The 18,961-nt window shown below is 39.8% G+C and overlaps 1 protein-coding gene across 4 annotated transcripts in view; it reads left to right on the forward strand.

The window, feature by feature from the left end:
• Nucleotides 1-12,982, forward strand: part of LOC145433289 (uncharacterized) — a 66,742-nt gene extending 53,760 nt beyond the window's left edge. For 3 of the 4 annotated variants that reach the window (XM_080310345.1, XM_080310344.1, XM_080310346.1), the window contains exons 7-8: nucleotides 10,175-10,244; nucleotides 10,392-12,982. In XM_080310345.1, coding sequence (XP_080166471.1) covers nucleotides 10,175-10,244; nucleotides 10,392-10,693 — 372 coding nt within the window. In that variant the 3' untranslated portion in view covers nucleotides 10,694-12,982. The remainder of the gene's footprint in view (nucleotides 1-10,174; nucleotides 10,245-10,391) is intronic. The other variant, XM_080310347.1, reaches the window with a different exon arrangement.
• The last annotated feature ends 5,979 nt before the right edge of the window (nucleotides 12,983-18,961 follow it).

The following is an 18,961-nucleotide window of genomic DNA, read 5'->3' on the forward strand; positions in this document are numbered from 1 at the left end:
CACTCAAAATATCGATGCCTACGGTACTCTACAAAATTTTCTGATTAATTCTTCCTATGCTTATTTATCATAAGAAAGATGATTTGACACCTAAAGTACGAAATACTTGTTCGCTTGAGCTAAGCCGCAGCGCTCGGAGTGGAATTTACTAACGCAGTCGATGGACATGATATTCTTCGATATGATCAACTGAAACCACGGATGTGGTGGGTTAGAGTCTTGTCGTGATGGTCCGTTTCGAAATGCAAGCGGATGAACTAGACCAAAAGTTTCGAAGATGCGTTTTATAATTGCTCTAGGTGTGAAATAGACATCGCACTCTTGCGGGGAAACAACACGAATTCAGTCTTCACACCGCAGAAACACAGCCGCTTGGTTAACATCACAAAACCGCAATTGAACTCAAGATTGCCATACACGGAATCGCTGTTAACGATGTCTGACTGCGGCGTTTCGACGAGTAACGAATTCTCGTATTTAGTATTGATTGTGACACATACTCAAAACAGCGACAGTTTTCACAACCCGGTACATACATTGAACCAACTGATGTAAGGTGAAACACTACGTTCACACCAAAAAAAAGTTTGCAGGGTATGACCACCACCAACATATAGAGTAGTGAGTGAGTAATTAAACTACATACCCCGATTTTACTATATTCCGAGATCCGGATCACGATTCAAGTCTACCTGAGAATCCGAACTACCCTGTGAAGTTGATATATCAAGTTGTGAACCGTGAAAGGGTTGTAATCTCGTTGAAATAGTATGCGACACATTTTTCCACAAGTCGAATGCATGTCGGTTCATACTAAGACCATGTTACGGTCAAATATGTGTGTTTTTCTGTCTCCAAGTCAGCTACCTCCACATTGAATGTACAGAGTCGGTGCATGTATGAGACTTCAGAACATGAATTTGTAATCCATGATGCTTGTAGTGCCGGCCATGATGTTATCCATGATGTATGTAATGTCACACACCTCCTTTACGCGAATACTTGTTATCTATGAACAATCGTGAAGTATACTGGATGTGTAATGTCTTGTTATTTTCATGGAAACACGGGGGGTGTAACATGTTTGAATATTGTTCATTGGTTTGTCGATTCAGAGTTGATATCCGGATCCGGTTAATACTTTCTCGGGTTTCCGATTTCAAACTGAACGGTGGGATATGTATTGACCAATAAAGAGTGACACAATATAGTAAACATGTGTGAGAAAACTCACAAGTAACGCGGATTTGTTAGCGCGACGGGGACATAAATTCAACCATTATCCGTGTACCAAGCAGTTACCAAAGTCATGGAGGTTGCTAATTTCAACATATTGACTCTGTGGGAGGCTAAAGCACGAACCGGGACACACACAGACACACACACCAGGACACACAATATCCGTCGATTTCCAAAGCATACATTTCGATATACAAGAGCATATTGTTATTTCATGTGGTTAACCGTTGATATAAATGCGATGCGATCGACGCGGGTATACTCTGAAACCGGTTGTCCGTTTATATGAGAAAAGATGCTGTGAAGGACTTTAAAAAGCGGCAATTGAGCATAGTTGTGTCGAGTTACCGAATGATTTTTTCCTTACATCAAAACAACTAGAATGTATAAGCATAAAAAACATTCCCGCGCGCGCGTCTTAGGATTAGGTGGTAGGGTTAGGCAGGGTTTAGGAGCGCGCGGGAATGTTTTTTATGCTTATACAACTCAATGAATACCCATCGGCCTGCTTACTACATTTTAAATATTCTCTCCGCTATTGTGTACACAAGAATATACTTTTCTTAGTAACCAATTTCTCGTGAATTCCGAAACACATTGACGTGTGTTAACTTCTGGTATTACGTGATAATATCATTTTCATGTCTGATAATGTCACTTGTCAAGGTGATATAAACGTAAGCTCAAACTACTTTGACATACACAGTCCTAAAAGTAGGTAGTTCCACCTGAAAAACCTCTTGAGTAGAGGGTAAGTTATCTACGGAAATAACCATCTATATTAGTTACTTTTAGATCCCTAATTGTACTTTTGCGCAATATTTGAGTTTTAGGAAGTACCCTTCAAAGTGAGCCTACATCTTGGATATTATCCAAAACCACATAAATTTCGCTTCGAACGAGGTATCCTTTAAAATAAGGTAGAAGTAGTCATTTCCGAGTAAGTAAAACGTTAGTACTCTAGGTCCATTTCTGTTCAATACTCTAGCTATCATGAAGTTGATGTACTCCAATATCATAAGGACTTGAGAGTATTTGGTGCATGTAGGCAAAAAACCTACTTGGGTATTCTCACAAAGTGCGAGTACTATACTTAACAATTCTGAAAGTTAGCGCAGTGGTATGTTCCATTGTCATAATGTCCTACACCTGTGAACCGATCTTCAAGTTGCGCATTCAATGTTAAGCTCGGTAATTCCGTTATTAAAGTTGAGTATGCATAGGTACGTGCTACGCTCCGCAAAAGTCGGCATGGAACTGGATTAGTTTTAAAGTTGTTCAATCATGAAATGCGTAACAAAATTTGACATGGTGCATTGTCATAATGTCTTACAACGGTGTAGCGAGTTTCAAGGTTGGGAGTCGATTATTAACATGGTAATTCCGTTATTAAAGTTGACTATGCATAGGTACGTGCTACGCTACGGAAAAACAGACTTAGCCAAAAGTCTGTATAGAACTGCGTTGGTTTTAAAGGTGTTACATCATGAAATGTGTGACGAAATTTGGTATGGTTCATTCTTATTATGTCCTACAACTGCGTACCAACGTTCAAGGTGAGAATTTGATGTTTAGCATACTAATTCTGTTATTAAAATTGACTATGTATGGGTATATGCTGTGTTCACGAAAAGCAGATATGCGTAAAAGACGGTATTCGACTGCGATAGTTTCAAAGGTGTTCCATCATTAGATGTGTGATGATGAAATCTAGCATGGTGCATTGCCATAATGTCCTACAACTACGTATCAAGTTTAGAGTTGGGATTCAATGTTAAGCATGGTAATTCCGTTATTAAAGTTGGCTATGTATGGGTACGTACTATACGCCCCCACAAAACAGATGTACGCAAAATGTCGATGTAGAGCCGCGTTAGTTTTAAAGTTGTTCCAATATGAAATGCGTGAGGAAATTTCGTATGCTGCATAATCACAATGTCCTACAACTACGTACCAAGTTTCAAGGTGAGGATTCACATATTAGCATGGTAATTCTGGTATTAAAGCTGACTATGTATATGTACATGTACTGTACACGCTAGCGAAACAGATGTAGGCAAAAGTTGCTATAGAACTGCGTTAGTTTTAAAGTTATTCCATCATAAAATGTAAATGTGTGATGCAATTTGGTATGCTGCATAATCACAATGCCCTGGAGCTCATTTAGATACGTGTTTAATGTAGTTACACATTCTAGTTGTTTTGATGTAAGGAAAAAATCATTCGGTAACTCGACACAACTATGCTCAATTGCCGCTTTTTAAAGTCCTTCACAGCATCTTTTCTCATATAAACGGACAACCGGTTTCAGAGTATACCCGCGTCGATCGCATCGCATTTATATCAACGGTTAACCACATGAAATAACAATATGCTCTTGTATATCGAAATGTATGCTTTGGAAATCGACGGATATTGTGTGTCCTGGTGTGTGTGTCTGTGTGTGTCCCGGTTCGTGCTTTAGCCTCCCACAGAGTCAATATGTTGAAATTAGCAACCTCCATGACTTTGGTAACTGCTTGGTACACGGATAATGGTTGAATTTATGTCCCCGTCGCGCTAACAAATCCGGGTTACTTGTGAGTTTTCTCACACATGTTTACTATATTGTGTCACTCTTTATTGGTCAATACATATCCCACCGTTCAGTTTGAAATCGGAAACCCGAGAAAGTATTAAACGGATCCGGATATCAACTCTGAATCGACAAACCAATGAACAATATTCAAACATGTTACATCCCCCGTGTTTCCATGAAAATAACAAGACATTACACATCCAGTATACTTCACGATTGTTCATAGATACCAAGTATTCGCGTAAAGGAGGTGTGTGACATTACATACATCATGGATAACATCATGGCCGGCACTACAAGCATCATGGATTACAAATTCATGTTCTGAAGTCTCATACATGCACCGACTCTGTACATTCAATGTGGAGGTAGCTGACTTGGAGACAGAAAAACACACATATTTGACCGTAACATGGTCTTAGTATGAACCGACATGCATTCGACTTGTGGAAAAATGTGTCGCATACTATTTCAACGAGATTACAACCCTTTCACGGTTCACAACTTGATATATCAACTTCACAGGGTAGTTCGGATTCTCAGGTAGACTTGAATCGTGATCCGGATCTCGGAATATAGTAAAATCGGGGTATGTAGTTTAATTACTCACTCACTACTCTATATGTTGGTGGTGGTCATACCCTGCAAACTTTTTTTTGGTGTGAACGTAGTGTTTCACCTTACATCAGTTGGTTCAATGTATGTACCGGGTTGTGAAAACTGTCGCTGTTTTGAGTATGTGTCACAATCAATACTAAATACGAGAATTCGTTACTCGTCGAAACGCCGCAGTCAGACATCGTTAACAGCGATTCCGTGTATGGCAATCTTGAGTTCAATTGCGGTTTTGTGATGTTAACCAAGCGGCTGTGTTTCTGCGGTGTGAAGACTGAATTCGTGTTGTTTCCCCGCAAGAGTGCGATGTCTATTTCACACCTAGAGCAATTATAAAACGCATATTCGAAACTTTTGGTCTAGTTCATCCGCTTGCATTTCGAAACGGACCATCACGACAAGACTCTAACCCACCACATCCGTGGTTTCAGTTGATCATATCGAAGAATATCATGTCCATCGACTGCGTTAGTAAATTCCACTCCGAGCGCTGCGGCTTAGCTCAAGCGAACAAGTATTTCGTACTTTAGGTGTCAAATCATCTTTCTTATGATAAATAAGCATAGGAAGAATTAATCAGAAAATTTTGTAGAGTACCGTAGGCATCGATATTTTGAGTGAAATGGGCTTCCTTATCTTGAATTGAAACGGAGAGAATAAATCGAAACAATTTGCAGAGTCCCGTAGGCTTCAAGACATAGCTCAGGCTGAGATTACAGCCTAATAACGAGGGCATCGAGTGGGATGTTATAGGAAACAAGACGAATCGTTGTAAAAGTGTTGAAACTTAATTACATCTGTAATTCCATCACTAAAGTTGATCACGCATAGGTACGTGCTACGCTCCCGCAAACAGATTCCTGCGAAGTTGGTATAGAACTGCGTTAGTTTTAAAGGTGTTCCATCATGAAATGTGTGATGAAATTTGATATGTTCCATTATCATACTGTCCTACACCTGTGAACCAATCTTCAAGTTGCGCATTCAATGTTTAGCTCGGTAATTCCGTTATTAAAGTTGAGTATGCATCGGTACGTACTACGCTCCAGCTAAAGTCGGTATGGAACTGTGTTAGTTTTAAAGTTGTTCAATCATGAAATGCGTAACAAAATTTGAAATGGTGCATTGTCATAATGTCTTACAACTGCGTACCGAGTTTCACGGTGGGGAGTCGATTATTAACATGCTAATTCCGTTATTGAAGTTGACTATGTATAGGTACGTGCTACGCTACGGAAAAACAGATTTAGCCAAAAGTTTGTATAGAACTGCGTTGGTTTTAAAGGTGTTACATCATGAAATGTCTGACGAAATTTGGTATGATGTATTGTTATTATGTCCTACAACTGCGTACCAACGTTCAAGGTGAGAATTTAATGTTTAGCATGCTAATTCTGCTATTAAAATTGACTATGTATGGGTATATGCTATGTTCACGAAAAACAGATATGCGTAAAAGTCGGTGTTCGACTGCGATAGTTTCAGAGGTGTTCCATCATTAGATGTGTGATGAAATTCAGCATGGTGCATTGCCATAATGTCCTACAACTACGTATCAAGTATCGAGTTGGGATTCAATGTTAAGCATGGTAATTCCGTTATTAAAGTTGGCTATGTATGGGTACGTGCTATGCGCTCCCACAAAACAGATGTACGCAAAAAGTCGATGTAGAGCCGCGTTAGTTTTAAAGTTGTTCCATCATGAAATGTGTGATGGGATTTGGTATGGCGCATTGTTATACTCTCCTATAACCGCGTACCGACTTTCATGGTGAGAATTCAATGTTTAACACGGCAATTCTGCTATCAAAATTGACTATGTTTAGGTATATGCTATGTTCACGCAAAACAGATATGCGTATGATGGTTTGGGATAAAATGTAATTTTTCGTGCTTTTTTATTTTTTAATAAAATCAGTATTCATTTTACAGAAACGTCGTGTGAAGGTAAAGTACTTGTACATTTCGAAGTACTCAAGTATAAGTTCTGGTCAGCTAAATTTCGATGTCATAGAAATACCACAAACTGTGCAACTTGTACTTCTTCAGAGTACTCAATTAGGTTTTTAGCTATATGCAACAAATACTTTCGGGTGTTTTTGATATTGGACTGCTTCAACTCCATGGTAATTATAGTATTAAGCAGAAATGAACCTACAATACGAACGTTTTACTTACTCGGAAATGACTACTTTTACGTTAATTTATAAAACTCAAGTAAAGCTCACGAAATCCATAGTGTAAACGTCTCTAATGCGCTGAAAAAGGCAGAAAAAGTACTCAATACGCTAAATTTGAATCTAAAAATATTAATTCTCGTAAAACGTAGTGGGTGTGGGATTCGAACCTATATGTGAACACTTGTTCATTGGAACTTAAATCCAAAAAGCTATACTTTACAAAAATTTTGGAGTACTGACTTTTTTAGGTAAATTCTGTTACGCGCTTAGTTACTAACTCTGAAAGCCAGCAAATATTGTGGTATTTGATCAATATGGAAATTCGTGCACTTTGCGTTTAGGTTGTGTTGTAAACATGAGTAACTTATAACACTTGTTCATTGAAACTCAAGTCCAACGCCTTAACCGCTCGCTCAAGCCAGTTCCGTTGCTACGATATCTGAGAAATCTATTAAATTAGGGTAGAAATAACTATTTCCAAGTAAGTTTCACGAAGTCTCGATACGCTATATTTAATCTAAAAATATTAATCCCCATAAAACGTACTGGGTGTGGGGTTCGAAGCCTAGAATAATAAGCGGATCGTGATTGAAAATAGAAGGAGGATCACTGGATTAACGTTTATGGAATACTCCGCAATGTAAAATTAGTATATACTGCACAAAATCCAGAGTGTAAGAGTCTTTACTGCATCGGAATAGTGTAGTTTTCCATCTACTTTACAAAATTTATACGATTTTTCCTGCTACGTTCCGGGATAAAATGTAATTTTTCGCACTTTTTAATTTTTAATAAAATTAGTATCCATTATACAAAAACGACGTGTAAAGGTAAAGTATGAATACAAGTACAAGTAGAGATTTCAAAGTAAGTAAGTGGTTATGTTCGTAGACTAACCCCACTTCTACGTAACGATTTTTCAGTAAGTAGTCATGTTTCTAGGCTACTTTTACTTCTATTTAACGAGTTTTCATACAAATCTGCTTTCTTTAATGACATTCAAGTAGGCTACTTACTTTAGATTATTAAAAGTATAGTGATTGAAAATAGATCACTGGATTATAGTTTACAGAAAACTCCACAATTCTATGTGACGTCCTTGCATGCCAACAACCTTCGAACTATTCGCCATCTCATAAACACTTGAGTAGGCCTACATTTGATGCGTGTGGGGAAAACCTAGTTAAATTTTCATGTGCATTTAGTTTCCAGCTCTGAAAGCAAGCTTGGTCTATGATCAATAGCAACTTTTGCGTAAACTCCGTTCTATTTCACTTCATACCTATACAATGTAGATAGTCTATTCGAATAATCCGATGTATAATTGAACTTTCCTCTGCATGATCATTAGGGCTTCTATTTTTTGTTGCAGGGCAACTTTGTTGTAGCCGAAAGCGGTATTATCTAGCAACAAGGTTTAAATGACTCGCCTCCGGCGTTTATTGACCGTATTACCCGTATTCTCGTCATGCAAAAATTATGCATATATTAGTATGAAGCTCAGATGCAGCAAAGTGTGTGAGACTGGCTGTAAAATGGCGCGAAGCAGCGACTCTAATTTCCCGGCTTATAGCAAACAACGACGCTGAAATTCTACTTCAGACGCAGCAAAGTGGGTGAGACTGCCTGTAAAAATTGCGCGAAGGTACATTTCTCGGCTTATAACAAATAACGACGCTGAAATTCTACTTCAGATGCAGAAAAGTTAATGCGTTTGGCTATATAAATTGCGCGAAGGTGCATTTCTCGGCTTATAGCGAATAACGACGCTGAAATTCTACTTCAGATACAGCAAATGCGGCAAAGTCTGCGCGAATAGCTGCATAAATTGCGAAAAGATGCGACTCTAATTTTTAGGCTTTATTGCAAATACCGATCGACTTTTGCGTGAATTCTGTTATGCGTTTTACTACGTTAATGAATAAAAGTTAGTATTCTAGGTCTATATTTCTGTTTAATACTGAAAATGTCATGAAGTTGAATCGTTACTAGGTATTAATATTATGTTGATCGCGCGAAATGTGCGTAGAATTTTAATACATCATCAAATAACCACGCCTATAGTTCAACGTGGATGAGTGTTATCTGAGAGCTCATACTATCCGCGAAAATACACAGTCCTAAATACACATAATAGAATATCTTGCGAATATAGTCTTGCGTAGACATCATAGTTTTCGAAATTTGTTCATAAATACAAACGGCAATAGTCTGGCGGCGAGCGATAAAACATAGTGATCAAAATTATCGCTAAGCAATACCGATTTTGCGTAAATGCCGTTATGCGTCTGACTACGTAACTAGGGATTATGTAGTTGGTTACGAAATTGAGTGTGCTATCTTCCCAATCGGTATGGAACAACATCAAAATCATTACACAGTAATATCGACTTTTGCTTGATTTCTGTTACGCGTTTATAAATGAACATTAATTAATTATTGATCCGCGAAAATACAAAGTTCTAAATTCACATAAGAATAAGCGAGAATTCATATTCCCAAAAACAGATCAGTACGCGTTTTCGAAGTAGTCGCATTAGTCCTAAATACACATATTAGAATATTAGTCCTAAATACACATACTATATTATCTAAGGAAAGTATCATCTAACGTATAATGAATGTTATTTATTTCTCGGAAGCATGGACCGGCCATAGTCCGACGTTAAGTATATTATGAGAGTGTTTACATTCTAAATAGCCTGAGGGCCTGCAACAAACGATTCAACCCTCACTACTCAGTGCCCCTTCATTGTTCATTATGTTGAGGCGTGACACGTTCTATGGCAATGGTTCTTGCCGTGGGCACTATACCGTCCCCGTGGGTGATTATGACACTGACGTAGGGGAAATACTTCGGGACGCACGGTCAGCATATATCAGTTTGTAGATTTTGACAGCCCACGACAGCGTATTTATGGCTGCTTTTCGCAACTATACTTACTTACTCACTTACTTAAGTAGCGAGTAAATTCTAATTGTACTTGAAGTAGCTTTGAACCGCTTCTAAAAGCATTGCTTCTGCTCGTATTTGAGTAGAATTTTACGTCGCTCCATCTACCTTTATCTGAGTAGCTTTTTTGATTAATTTGACCACCTCTGCATGCATGACCAGAGCATGTTTTACGATTACTCTTAGATCAAATCAAATATCTTTGAGCATTAAGTAAATTATCGTGGCACCGTCCCGCAACTGCATTCTCACAACTCCAGTAAGAATGAGTCTTCCTCGTGATTTGTTGACCAATAACCATGACTCCGCCTGGGGAATATAAATAATTGTGCGCTTGATACAACACCCTTCCAGCGATATATTCCTTGTATATTGGTAGTTGAATGCGGAATAAATCTATACCGAATCATGATAAATATTCAGAGACATACCTAATATATATACATATTGAGCGCAGCGATTGCAGAAATTGCCCGTTCCCGCGGTGAAGAGCAAACATCTTTCTCTGTCGGTAAAACATTCAACATGCAATTCATACGTGTAATTTATCGCCACACTGACATATAGGCCTATGTAGACCTTGCTCTCGATATGTCTATCTTACTTCAGAAATCACACTCCGTAATTCCCGCTGCTCCTGTAAATGAAGAAGGACTAAAGAAGCAGTCACCTTCCATCGGTAAGACGCAAGAGATGCCGCCTTCTCGGGCTTTAAGAATTCTCGATATGGTTATGTCTATCTATTTCTAGACTTCCCGTGCTATATCAATCAGCGATCGGCAATGCGCTTCATGTCCGCTAAATTAATCTGATTGATCTTTTCCAGAGAAAGTAGTCGAAAGTATCAACGTAAGAAACTTCGCGGATAAAAGCGACGAACAGTCTTTAAAGCGGAGAACCTTTCAACTTTTCGCGGTCAACTTACATTGGTATTTCTTCATATCGGTATTCTCCCTTCTGCTCTCCCTCGTGCTGCTGAGCTTGATGATATGGCAAATTCAAAGCGTCGCCCATGCCACGGTTGAGTTACAAGAAATTCGACATCTTATTCCTCGCCGTACAGTTGCCGGCGAGGAAGCAGGCGGAGGATCACCATCTAACGAAAGTTTGGTTGGATTTCTTGTGTGATCACTGCGTTGCTATGGGCTGAGGCTGTATAGTAGGGTTGTCCATAATTTGGAAAATCTCAAAATTTATGCGTATCCATGTCTCATTCTATAGATTATAGTTAAAAAACGTCAATGAACCTGCAATAAGCTCACGGGAAAGTCGTTAACATTTGTCTAAATGCGTTTGAAAGTAGCTGCCGTAGAGTGGGCGTGTTTGCGACCATAGAACGGCAAGCAGACTAGTAATCACGAAATCACGGCGTTTGATTAGCTAATCTGCTACGCTTCAATGATCACGACATTGGCGGCTTGTTGATCAGCTGGTAAAGGAATCGGCTAACGGCGGTGATTCTGTAAGCGCATTGTAGGTTGGTCCGCCAATCATTATTTAGGATTAATTCAGAACATGTTGAGTAACGAAACACATGATGAACAAAGAACAGCTGCTTCACAATATCTTTAAATACATGACATGATGGCTTATTGTGAATGTAACCGTTGTAGCCTGTATGCCTTGATTTCATTGATGGAAAGCACAAAAACAAGCGGAAAAATATTGCAAAGGCGCTTATGCAAGTGGCAAACGAATTTCTAGTTTCAGAGGGGATGTATCGTCATTGAATACAGATAAGCTTGACATTGACACTACTTTGTCTGAACTTATTAGGCTGTTGTCGTGGTGAAGTCTTGAATGCTGTAAGGGCTGGATTAATCTGTCATTTATGCTTGGCACTTGTCAGAATATTGCAGCATAATGAATCATACCCGCAAGTGCTGTCAAAGTCTTCAATGATGCCGCGAAAAGAGGTCTAAAGATGAGCACAGACTATGCTGGTAGGACCAGCAAAAAGACAGTTTGCTTGCATTGCTTAGCATGTCCTTTATGAATCTTAGATCATTACCGGCTGCATGACGACTAATGCTTGAATCAAACCAGACATGGACATAAAAATGATGTATTGAAGCGGTGTGGTAGTTACACTCTTCTTCAGAAATCCAATGTAAGCTACCTGGTCGGCCCACATATCTTCTGAGCATACAGGATTGTGTCCAGAATCCATGTCACATGGTATGCTGCACCAGTTTGGCGATGTCTAATATACCTTACCTGCACCCAGAAAAACAGGATCACTTGGTGTGATCTCAAGCATATCAGATATGTAGGCTATTTCTGGTGTCTATACTTACTTCTATAAGTTCACAATAAATTCGCTGTTTCACCTCTGTCATGCCTGCAATGGGTTATTGTTGCACTAAAGCTATCGGTACTTAGTTTTAACACTAAAACATTCAATGACCAGATGTCTCAGTTTATTATTAAATCACCAACGTACAATGCGCTTACAGAATCATTGTCGTTAGCGAACTTCTTGAACTAGTATAAACACATAATCAGCAAGCCGCTGTGGTCGTGACCATTCAAGCATAGCTGATTAACCAATGAAGAGACATGATTTCGTGATTACTAGTCTTCTCGCCGTTCTATGGTCGCTAACACGCCCACTCTAAGGCAGCTACTTTCAAACTCATTTCCTATGAGCTTATTGCAGGTTCATTGATGTTTTTTTATCAATAATCTACAGAATGAGACATGGATACGCATCTTTTTTGAGATTTTCCAAATTATGGACAACCCTACTGTATAGTCAAACCTTAAAACTATCAATTGCAAAACTCGATGACATTATCAAGGTGACAATACCTCATAAGTAAATGGAAATTGTAAAATATACCCTGGTTATTCAAGGGGATTTTATACATTAGCGCTTCAACTAAAGTTAGTCCTACATCTCGTCAGATCTAGCATACTTCTATTAACCACATTTCCAATCAACACTGTTACCCTCTTCACAAAGTAAGGGAGTTTGGATCGGTTTTGCCGGTTACGAGTTCACTCTGAATCAATCCCAATAAGTTCTGTCGATGCGCGGACCTTGGATGCAGAATAGGCCATTTCGAATATAATTTTCGTCAACCGGGTTTGAACATCTGTAAATCTCCTTTTGAAATTGGATCACACTGATTTGTCACCATGACCATAGTCACGTCACTCCGAAGCCCCATGCGATCGATTATTTCGTTTTATAATCAACATCAACTATTCATCACCAATCCTTAATTGGCTCTGACGATGTTTTTACCGTATTGTGTTGAATAATTTGACCACATTTTGTGCCCTGCGCTGCGTTCGTGCTCACATACACAACGACTTACAACTACAACGACTCGTGACTCAACAGCACCACAATACCATAATGTCATTCATGTTCTTGGTTGATGAAGCAATAAAATTGAACTGAATATGGAATTGTTTTAGTTTCCAGCTGGCAATAATCTACAGCAAATTATCAATTATCCAAAAACGATGCGATGACAAAGCATGAAGCCAAAGGACGTCTGAGATGCGGAGAATTCTGTGTTGTGTTCCTCGAAGATATCCCTTAATCATGTACCCGAAGCAAGATATTCGATATAGCACAAATTGCGACCACATTTACCAACGATACAAAATACTAAAATAGACTGACGCGAACGAAAGCATGAGAAGAATAGGGTGATAGTGGCAAGCGCAAAGTAGCATCGCAATTCACAACGTATTTTTACTCAAATGCCATCGAATTTGGAATCTGGAGTCGTTACATTAATTCAATTTTAGGACAAGAAGTTTTTGATAAGGGAGAGTTTTTGCAATTAAACATAATTTCGACGCACTTCGTATGCTATTACCGGCGGTATGAAATTTGAGATAGGAATATTACCTCTATATTTTTCGCCGCAATCGAATTTAGTGACGACAGAATATTTCATCTATTGGTTATCGCCCTACGTATTTCATTCGTCAAGTTTAATATTTTTATCAGTTCAAAATATTGCAAGATGAAGATAGCGATGAAGAGTGAAATTAGCCGGAAAGACGATCCGCAAAGTGTGAATCAATCTCGCTCAAGCCTTGGCCTACAGGCAGTAATATCTGACGGCCATGGTCGCGAGCCGCAGTTTGGTCATCCCCGCTATATGCCATTGCGTGCGCCCGTATTTTAAGCAACACAGGTTTTGTAGTATGACGTCACAAGTCACATTTCGCTGGGGATCAAGCTCTCGATACCGAGGTCCGAGAATATATAGTCAGTTACCGTGGTGCAGATGTTACTTTGACACGTAACAATCTCGCTCATTAAGGTGATGCTTGCTTTACAAAATCAGACGTAACAGTAACATAAGCACTTGAGTAAGTATATAGTGTACCTGTGCACATAGTATATATATAGCTGGTCGTACGTGTATTGATAAGAGATATCCATACAGAAAACGTAACAGTTCTATGATCACTACTACGCAATGTATCTTGTAATTGGTGAAGCAAGTTCGTGAAAAATCAAGCATGTCTAGTACTGTGTGAAACTCGAACCCACTGCGAACGTCACTGCAGATTGTGTTTAGTGAGTGGAATTAGTGGCGCTTATCACAACTAAAGGCTTTTTGTGCCATGGACAGAGACAATTTAAAGTGACCAAACATTCATATTATATCACGAAAATGTAACGCATACATGTGTACACGTAAAAGGTATAAATAGGTTTTATAACGTTCTTCGTGCCGACCTAACGTATTCAACCACGTGTTGCAATCACTGTACCCTCTAAGCTGCGCGCGTGCGCATGCGCAATTGCGTACTGCTGACACAGTATAGCGCGCACAGAAAATCCGTGCTTCGCACAAGAAATGTCAACATACCCTTCAAAAATGCTTTCACTATATGCGTTTCGCACAACGTACCGATGCTTGTCTGCGTAAACTGGCGACTCATTTAAATGTGCAAATGCACATCACTATAATTCATAATGAAAATTAGTAATCAAACGAAGCGACGCGATCTTGACAGAGACGTCGATTTCGACGCCAGTACGCTGAGAAACACCATCTCCTCTCTCGATCACACCAGCATTATACGAGCAAAATAATTCGGGAGCGAGTGCTAGGGCGGAGATCAGAAAGTGGGATTTTTATCTATTCATCAGGATTCAACAACCCAGGATTAAGGAAATCGGTTGATAGCAGCGCATAAAGTTAGTTATACTATCATGATTTAGCAAACCGTAACAAACTATAGATAATAGTAATCTATGTACGCAGTGTCCGTACATTGCGTAACATTCCTACGCGCAGATATTTCCGATAATGACCGTGATGATTGTCTCCTATGTAATGGCTTCGCTAAACAGTCAGACAAACAACGAACTATGTGATGATGAAAATTCTACCTACTATAGTCGAAGTATCTTTATCGGCGGCCTGCCGTTTCATCCAATAAATTGACAACTCACAGCCAACATCGCGTTTTCGCATTATGATACAATAGATAACACCACCTAATTGAAAACCCGGGACACCTCGAATAATAATATCAACACGCGTAAGGGGCCACTTTATCCAACTTTATGCGTCGCGATTACCAATTTTTAATCACACGATTAGCATTCCTCCAGATCAGCTAACTTTATGATTGCCGCCCAAAATGCGTCCCGATTAGCAGTTTTTAATCACATGATTAGCCTCCCGGATCAGGCAATGTCAGAACTAGGCATGAGGTTCACGTTCGCGTTCTGTGTGAGAAGCTCTGGAATTTTGCTGGAAGGTTGGCGTTCACAAGCGAACCTTGGTAGGTTCTGCAGAGCGAAACTTTTTCAGATAATACAATTTTTCACGTCATTATAACGTATTCGGTTGAAATTCTTTGCATGTCAACTTCGGAACACTATATCTGCATGTCGCTGGCAGCATGAAAAGAAATTCAGCGCTAAGCGAGTATGCACCTTGCCAATTTCACAGATTATTTGCTCAAAAGTTTGCTCGGAATATTCACCTTTCCGTTTGTGAATCTTTACTGACTGACTGCTGTGAGCTGTGACCTCAAGAAAGAAACATGCCGCATAAAGGAAGTCAGTGAATTGTGCTTATTGTTAACAAATCGCATCAACGAAACTCATAGAAGGAGTGCATGGATGCCTAATGAAAAAATGTCTAATAAACAGAAATTATATAGTACTTATTCAAAATTTTCTTCGCACTTCGCGCTTTGGTATAATCAAATGTATAGTTTTTAATATGGGTACCCGCAGCGCACCAAATACTTTTGAAGTTTCGGCCAACATGCGACTTTCCGAAGCGTATGTTACCGAATAAAACCTTGGCCGAAAATTACACCCGCACCTTGGAAGCGACTGGCGCAGCGTGCCAAGCGACATCAATGGTTGTTGGTTCGAATCGGCTCCGCAATGTTTGTATGTGTTTATCCGGGGTTTATCCGGGCTCCTCATCGCCGATCCCGCTGTTAACGCAGCGTCTTGAAAAGAGGAAGAGTGAGAAGAACTCCGAAGTCGGCAGTATAGACCAGAAAGTGGACGCAAGAAAGCGAGAGAGACTGAAGAATGGGAGTGCGCGTGCAAGAGAAAATCGTCCTCGATATCCAAATGGCGCACAAGGCCTGAACAGGCGATAAGCGCCACTGTCGTTGTTGTGTCATGATAATAAATAAATAAATAAATAATATAAAAAATAAATAAATAGCCTATTTTAGGGTTACCATATTTTGGGATCTGGAAAGGAGGACACTTTTCCAAATTGCAAAAGTTAGATTATAACAGTAAAACTTATCTTTCTGTTGATGGTAAAAAGACTCGCTTTTGGTTTGTGATAATGTGGGGGCTCAAGACCAACGTTTTGGAGGGGCTGCCGAATACTGTTTTAACCCTGGCTATGCTTACTGTATCGTAAAAACCAAATCCGTCCGATTTGGGTGTTGGCTATACTGTTTAACTTGCTGTTGAGATAATATCTGGCGCAAGTACAGAAACGAGTGTTTCACTCTTAAGAAGGCATCTGTCCGCGGTCTAGTCAAGCTCTCGTCGAAATTGTTGGCAAAGCGATTTGTGAAATTATTATAGCATTTGATTGTTCTAGTTGATACAGTAGGGGGCGTTTAAGAAGTCAGCATGAACTTCAGCATTGTCGTATAATGTGGCCGAGTCGTCACTAGTTATCACTAGGGCAAGTTTTTGTTGTAGTTAAATCCGTGGAAAGTTGCATTTTTTGTTGCACTAAGTTGCACTAAAAGACCACATTTTGCTCGGTTGACTTCCCAGATTGACTAAAAAAAAAGTCAACTTTCCGGGTCAGCTCCCGAAATACCCGTTAGAGCGTTACTTCAGTGCTGATTTACGGTATATCAGACGAATTTGGCCGTGTATTTCACCAAAATCGAAACTACTTTCATGCAAAATCGAAAAAGTTGCAAAATATTGCAAAAAGTTGCATGAAAAAAAATGGACAAAAGTTGCACTATAAGATTCCTTCACACAGGTAAAAACAGCATTCTACATATCTTCCGAGTATTTAGGAAGCTGTCGTCAGCTGTAAAAAAATAGTTGCAAAAGTTGAAAAAACTTGCCCTCGTTATCACGTATACAACTTTACGGAAATGTAGGGTTAGAATTAGCAAACATTGTTCGAACAATCGGAGAGTTGCAACGGGTCATTGTTATAGCCATTGTGTTGCGGTTACCCGATTGTTCTGAACAATGTCGATATTTCAGACTTGGAGGACAGATTCTAGGTGGATCATTGCCTGATCATTATTTTAATTTATATTTTCGGAATCGGTGCAACAGTAGCTTTCGATCAAGACTAGATTCAGTAATTTCTGCGCTCGGGAAGATAGCTTTTGGATTGCCAGAAATCCTACAGTCGCTTACGCGAAACAACTCTCCACTCCAGCCTCAGCGAAACAGCAAAAGCTGCAAAATCGGTCGTTGCCGTTCCATGTTTAATTTCTATACTCTCACCAAGCGATATTAAAAATAATTGAAATCCGTTTTAGATAGAATAGCTGTCGGAGTATATGCAAATGGACGAAAATACTATGATGCAGGGTGAGATTTTAGTTGATTTTCGAGCGGGAGAAGACTGCTCTGCAAAATATGTTGCAAAGCTAAAACAGGGGAGATAGTGTAGTGGTTACGATAAGCGCCCAGCACGCAGGCGAACCGCGTCCGATTCCCGCCGGAGGTTTATCTGGGCTCCTCTTTCCCTGCCGTTGCCATTCTTACGGCGACAAAAAAGACCCGACGAAAGAAAGGATGAATGGAAAAGAACTAGTAGAAAGGACCACGGCTTCAAAGAGATCAACATCGAAAAAGAACTGTGACATCGGGCACTCTAGGCCGAGGTGGATGTTAGAGTAAAGGATCGCTACTGATGCGTGTCGTTCTACATCCTCCTATCCGTTCATGACATCGCATTGTGTCTTATCGCATTGTACATTGTGTGTGACTTGTTCAGATAAAAATATAACCCAACCATGTTATATGTTATGTTAAGCTAAAATAGCAAGCAACAAAATATTAAGCACAAAAGTCACGAGAAACCGGTGGGGATTGTAAGAAGGTGCAAGATGGTAAGGGAATCCAACCCCGAGAAAGTTAAAGTTCCCATCGACGATATTCTCCTAGCTATGAACAGTCGACGCGCGCGTCCACAATCTTATAGTCCCATTTCCTTGGGTATTTGGTGGAAAACATATGACACGTCACTCACTTTGCTACCACATCATACAACAGCACGGACTCTCCCTGCCAGAAATTTCGCAAAGGCACTATGTCAAGCAATGACGCACTATGTCGAGTTACCTTGCAACCATAGAGATCGCACGTGTGTTATAGTACATATTTTCAAATCTCCTAGTCTCAATTCGAAAACAGTGGCTTTCTGAAGAGAATGGCGCCAATGGCTATTTCAAGTTGAGACCACATCATGTTTAGAGCGCAGGTCCCCTTCGTCACGCCATCTGGTGTCACGTAATAAAACGAAATGTAAATGATGTAATTTGATTCAATCCATAAATCATGTGACTTGAATGGATGGATGCACGCGCGTCTGGTGCTACGCACTTTGTCCAAGGGACCAGACAGTGAGCTGGTGTGTTTGAGCGGACTTGTGAAGAATGATAGGGAACTTTGGTTACCATAGTTGTGGATGAGTCAGCAGACTTCGCATATAGATAGTTGCATTCTTCGCCTCTGCATGTCGTCGTAAGCACTCTCTTTGGCGGTGGTAATTTCTGCAATTCATCAGATAATGTTTAACGGTTTCATCAACACCTGACATACTTCGCACAGTTGTGAGTCGCTGCATATCCGATCTGGTTCAAATGGTAATTTAGTCTGCCATGCATCATTCTTGACCGCAGAACAGTCGAGTTCCCGAACCTTGTATCCACATCAGGTATAGT

Source organism: Botryllus schlosseri, chromosome 2 (genome assembly GCF_051294905.1).
Source record: "Botryllus schlosseri isolate E-star chromosome 2, Bs_hap1, whole genome shotgun sequence".
NCBI lineage: Eukaryota > Metazoa > Chordata > Ascidiacea > Stolidobranchia > Styelidae > Botryllus > Botryllus schlosseri.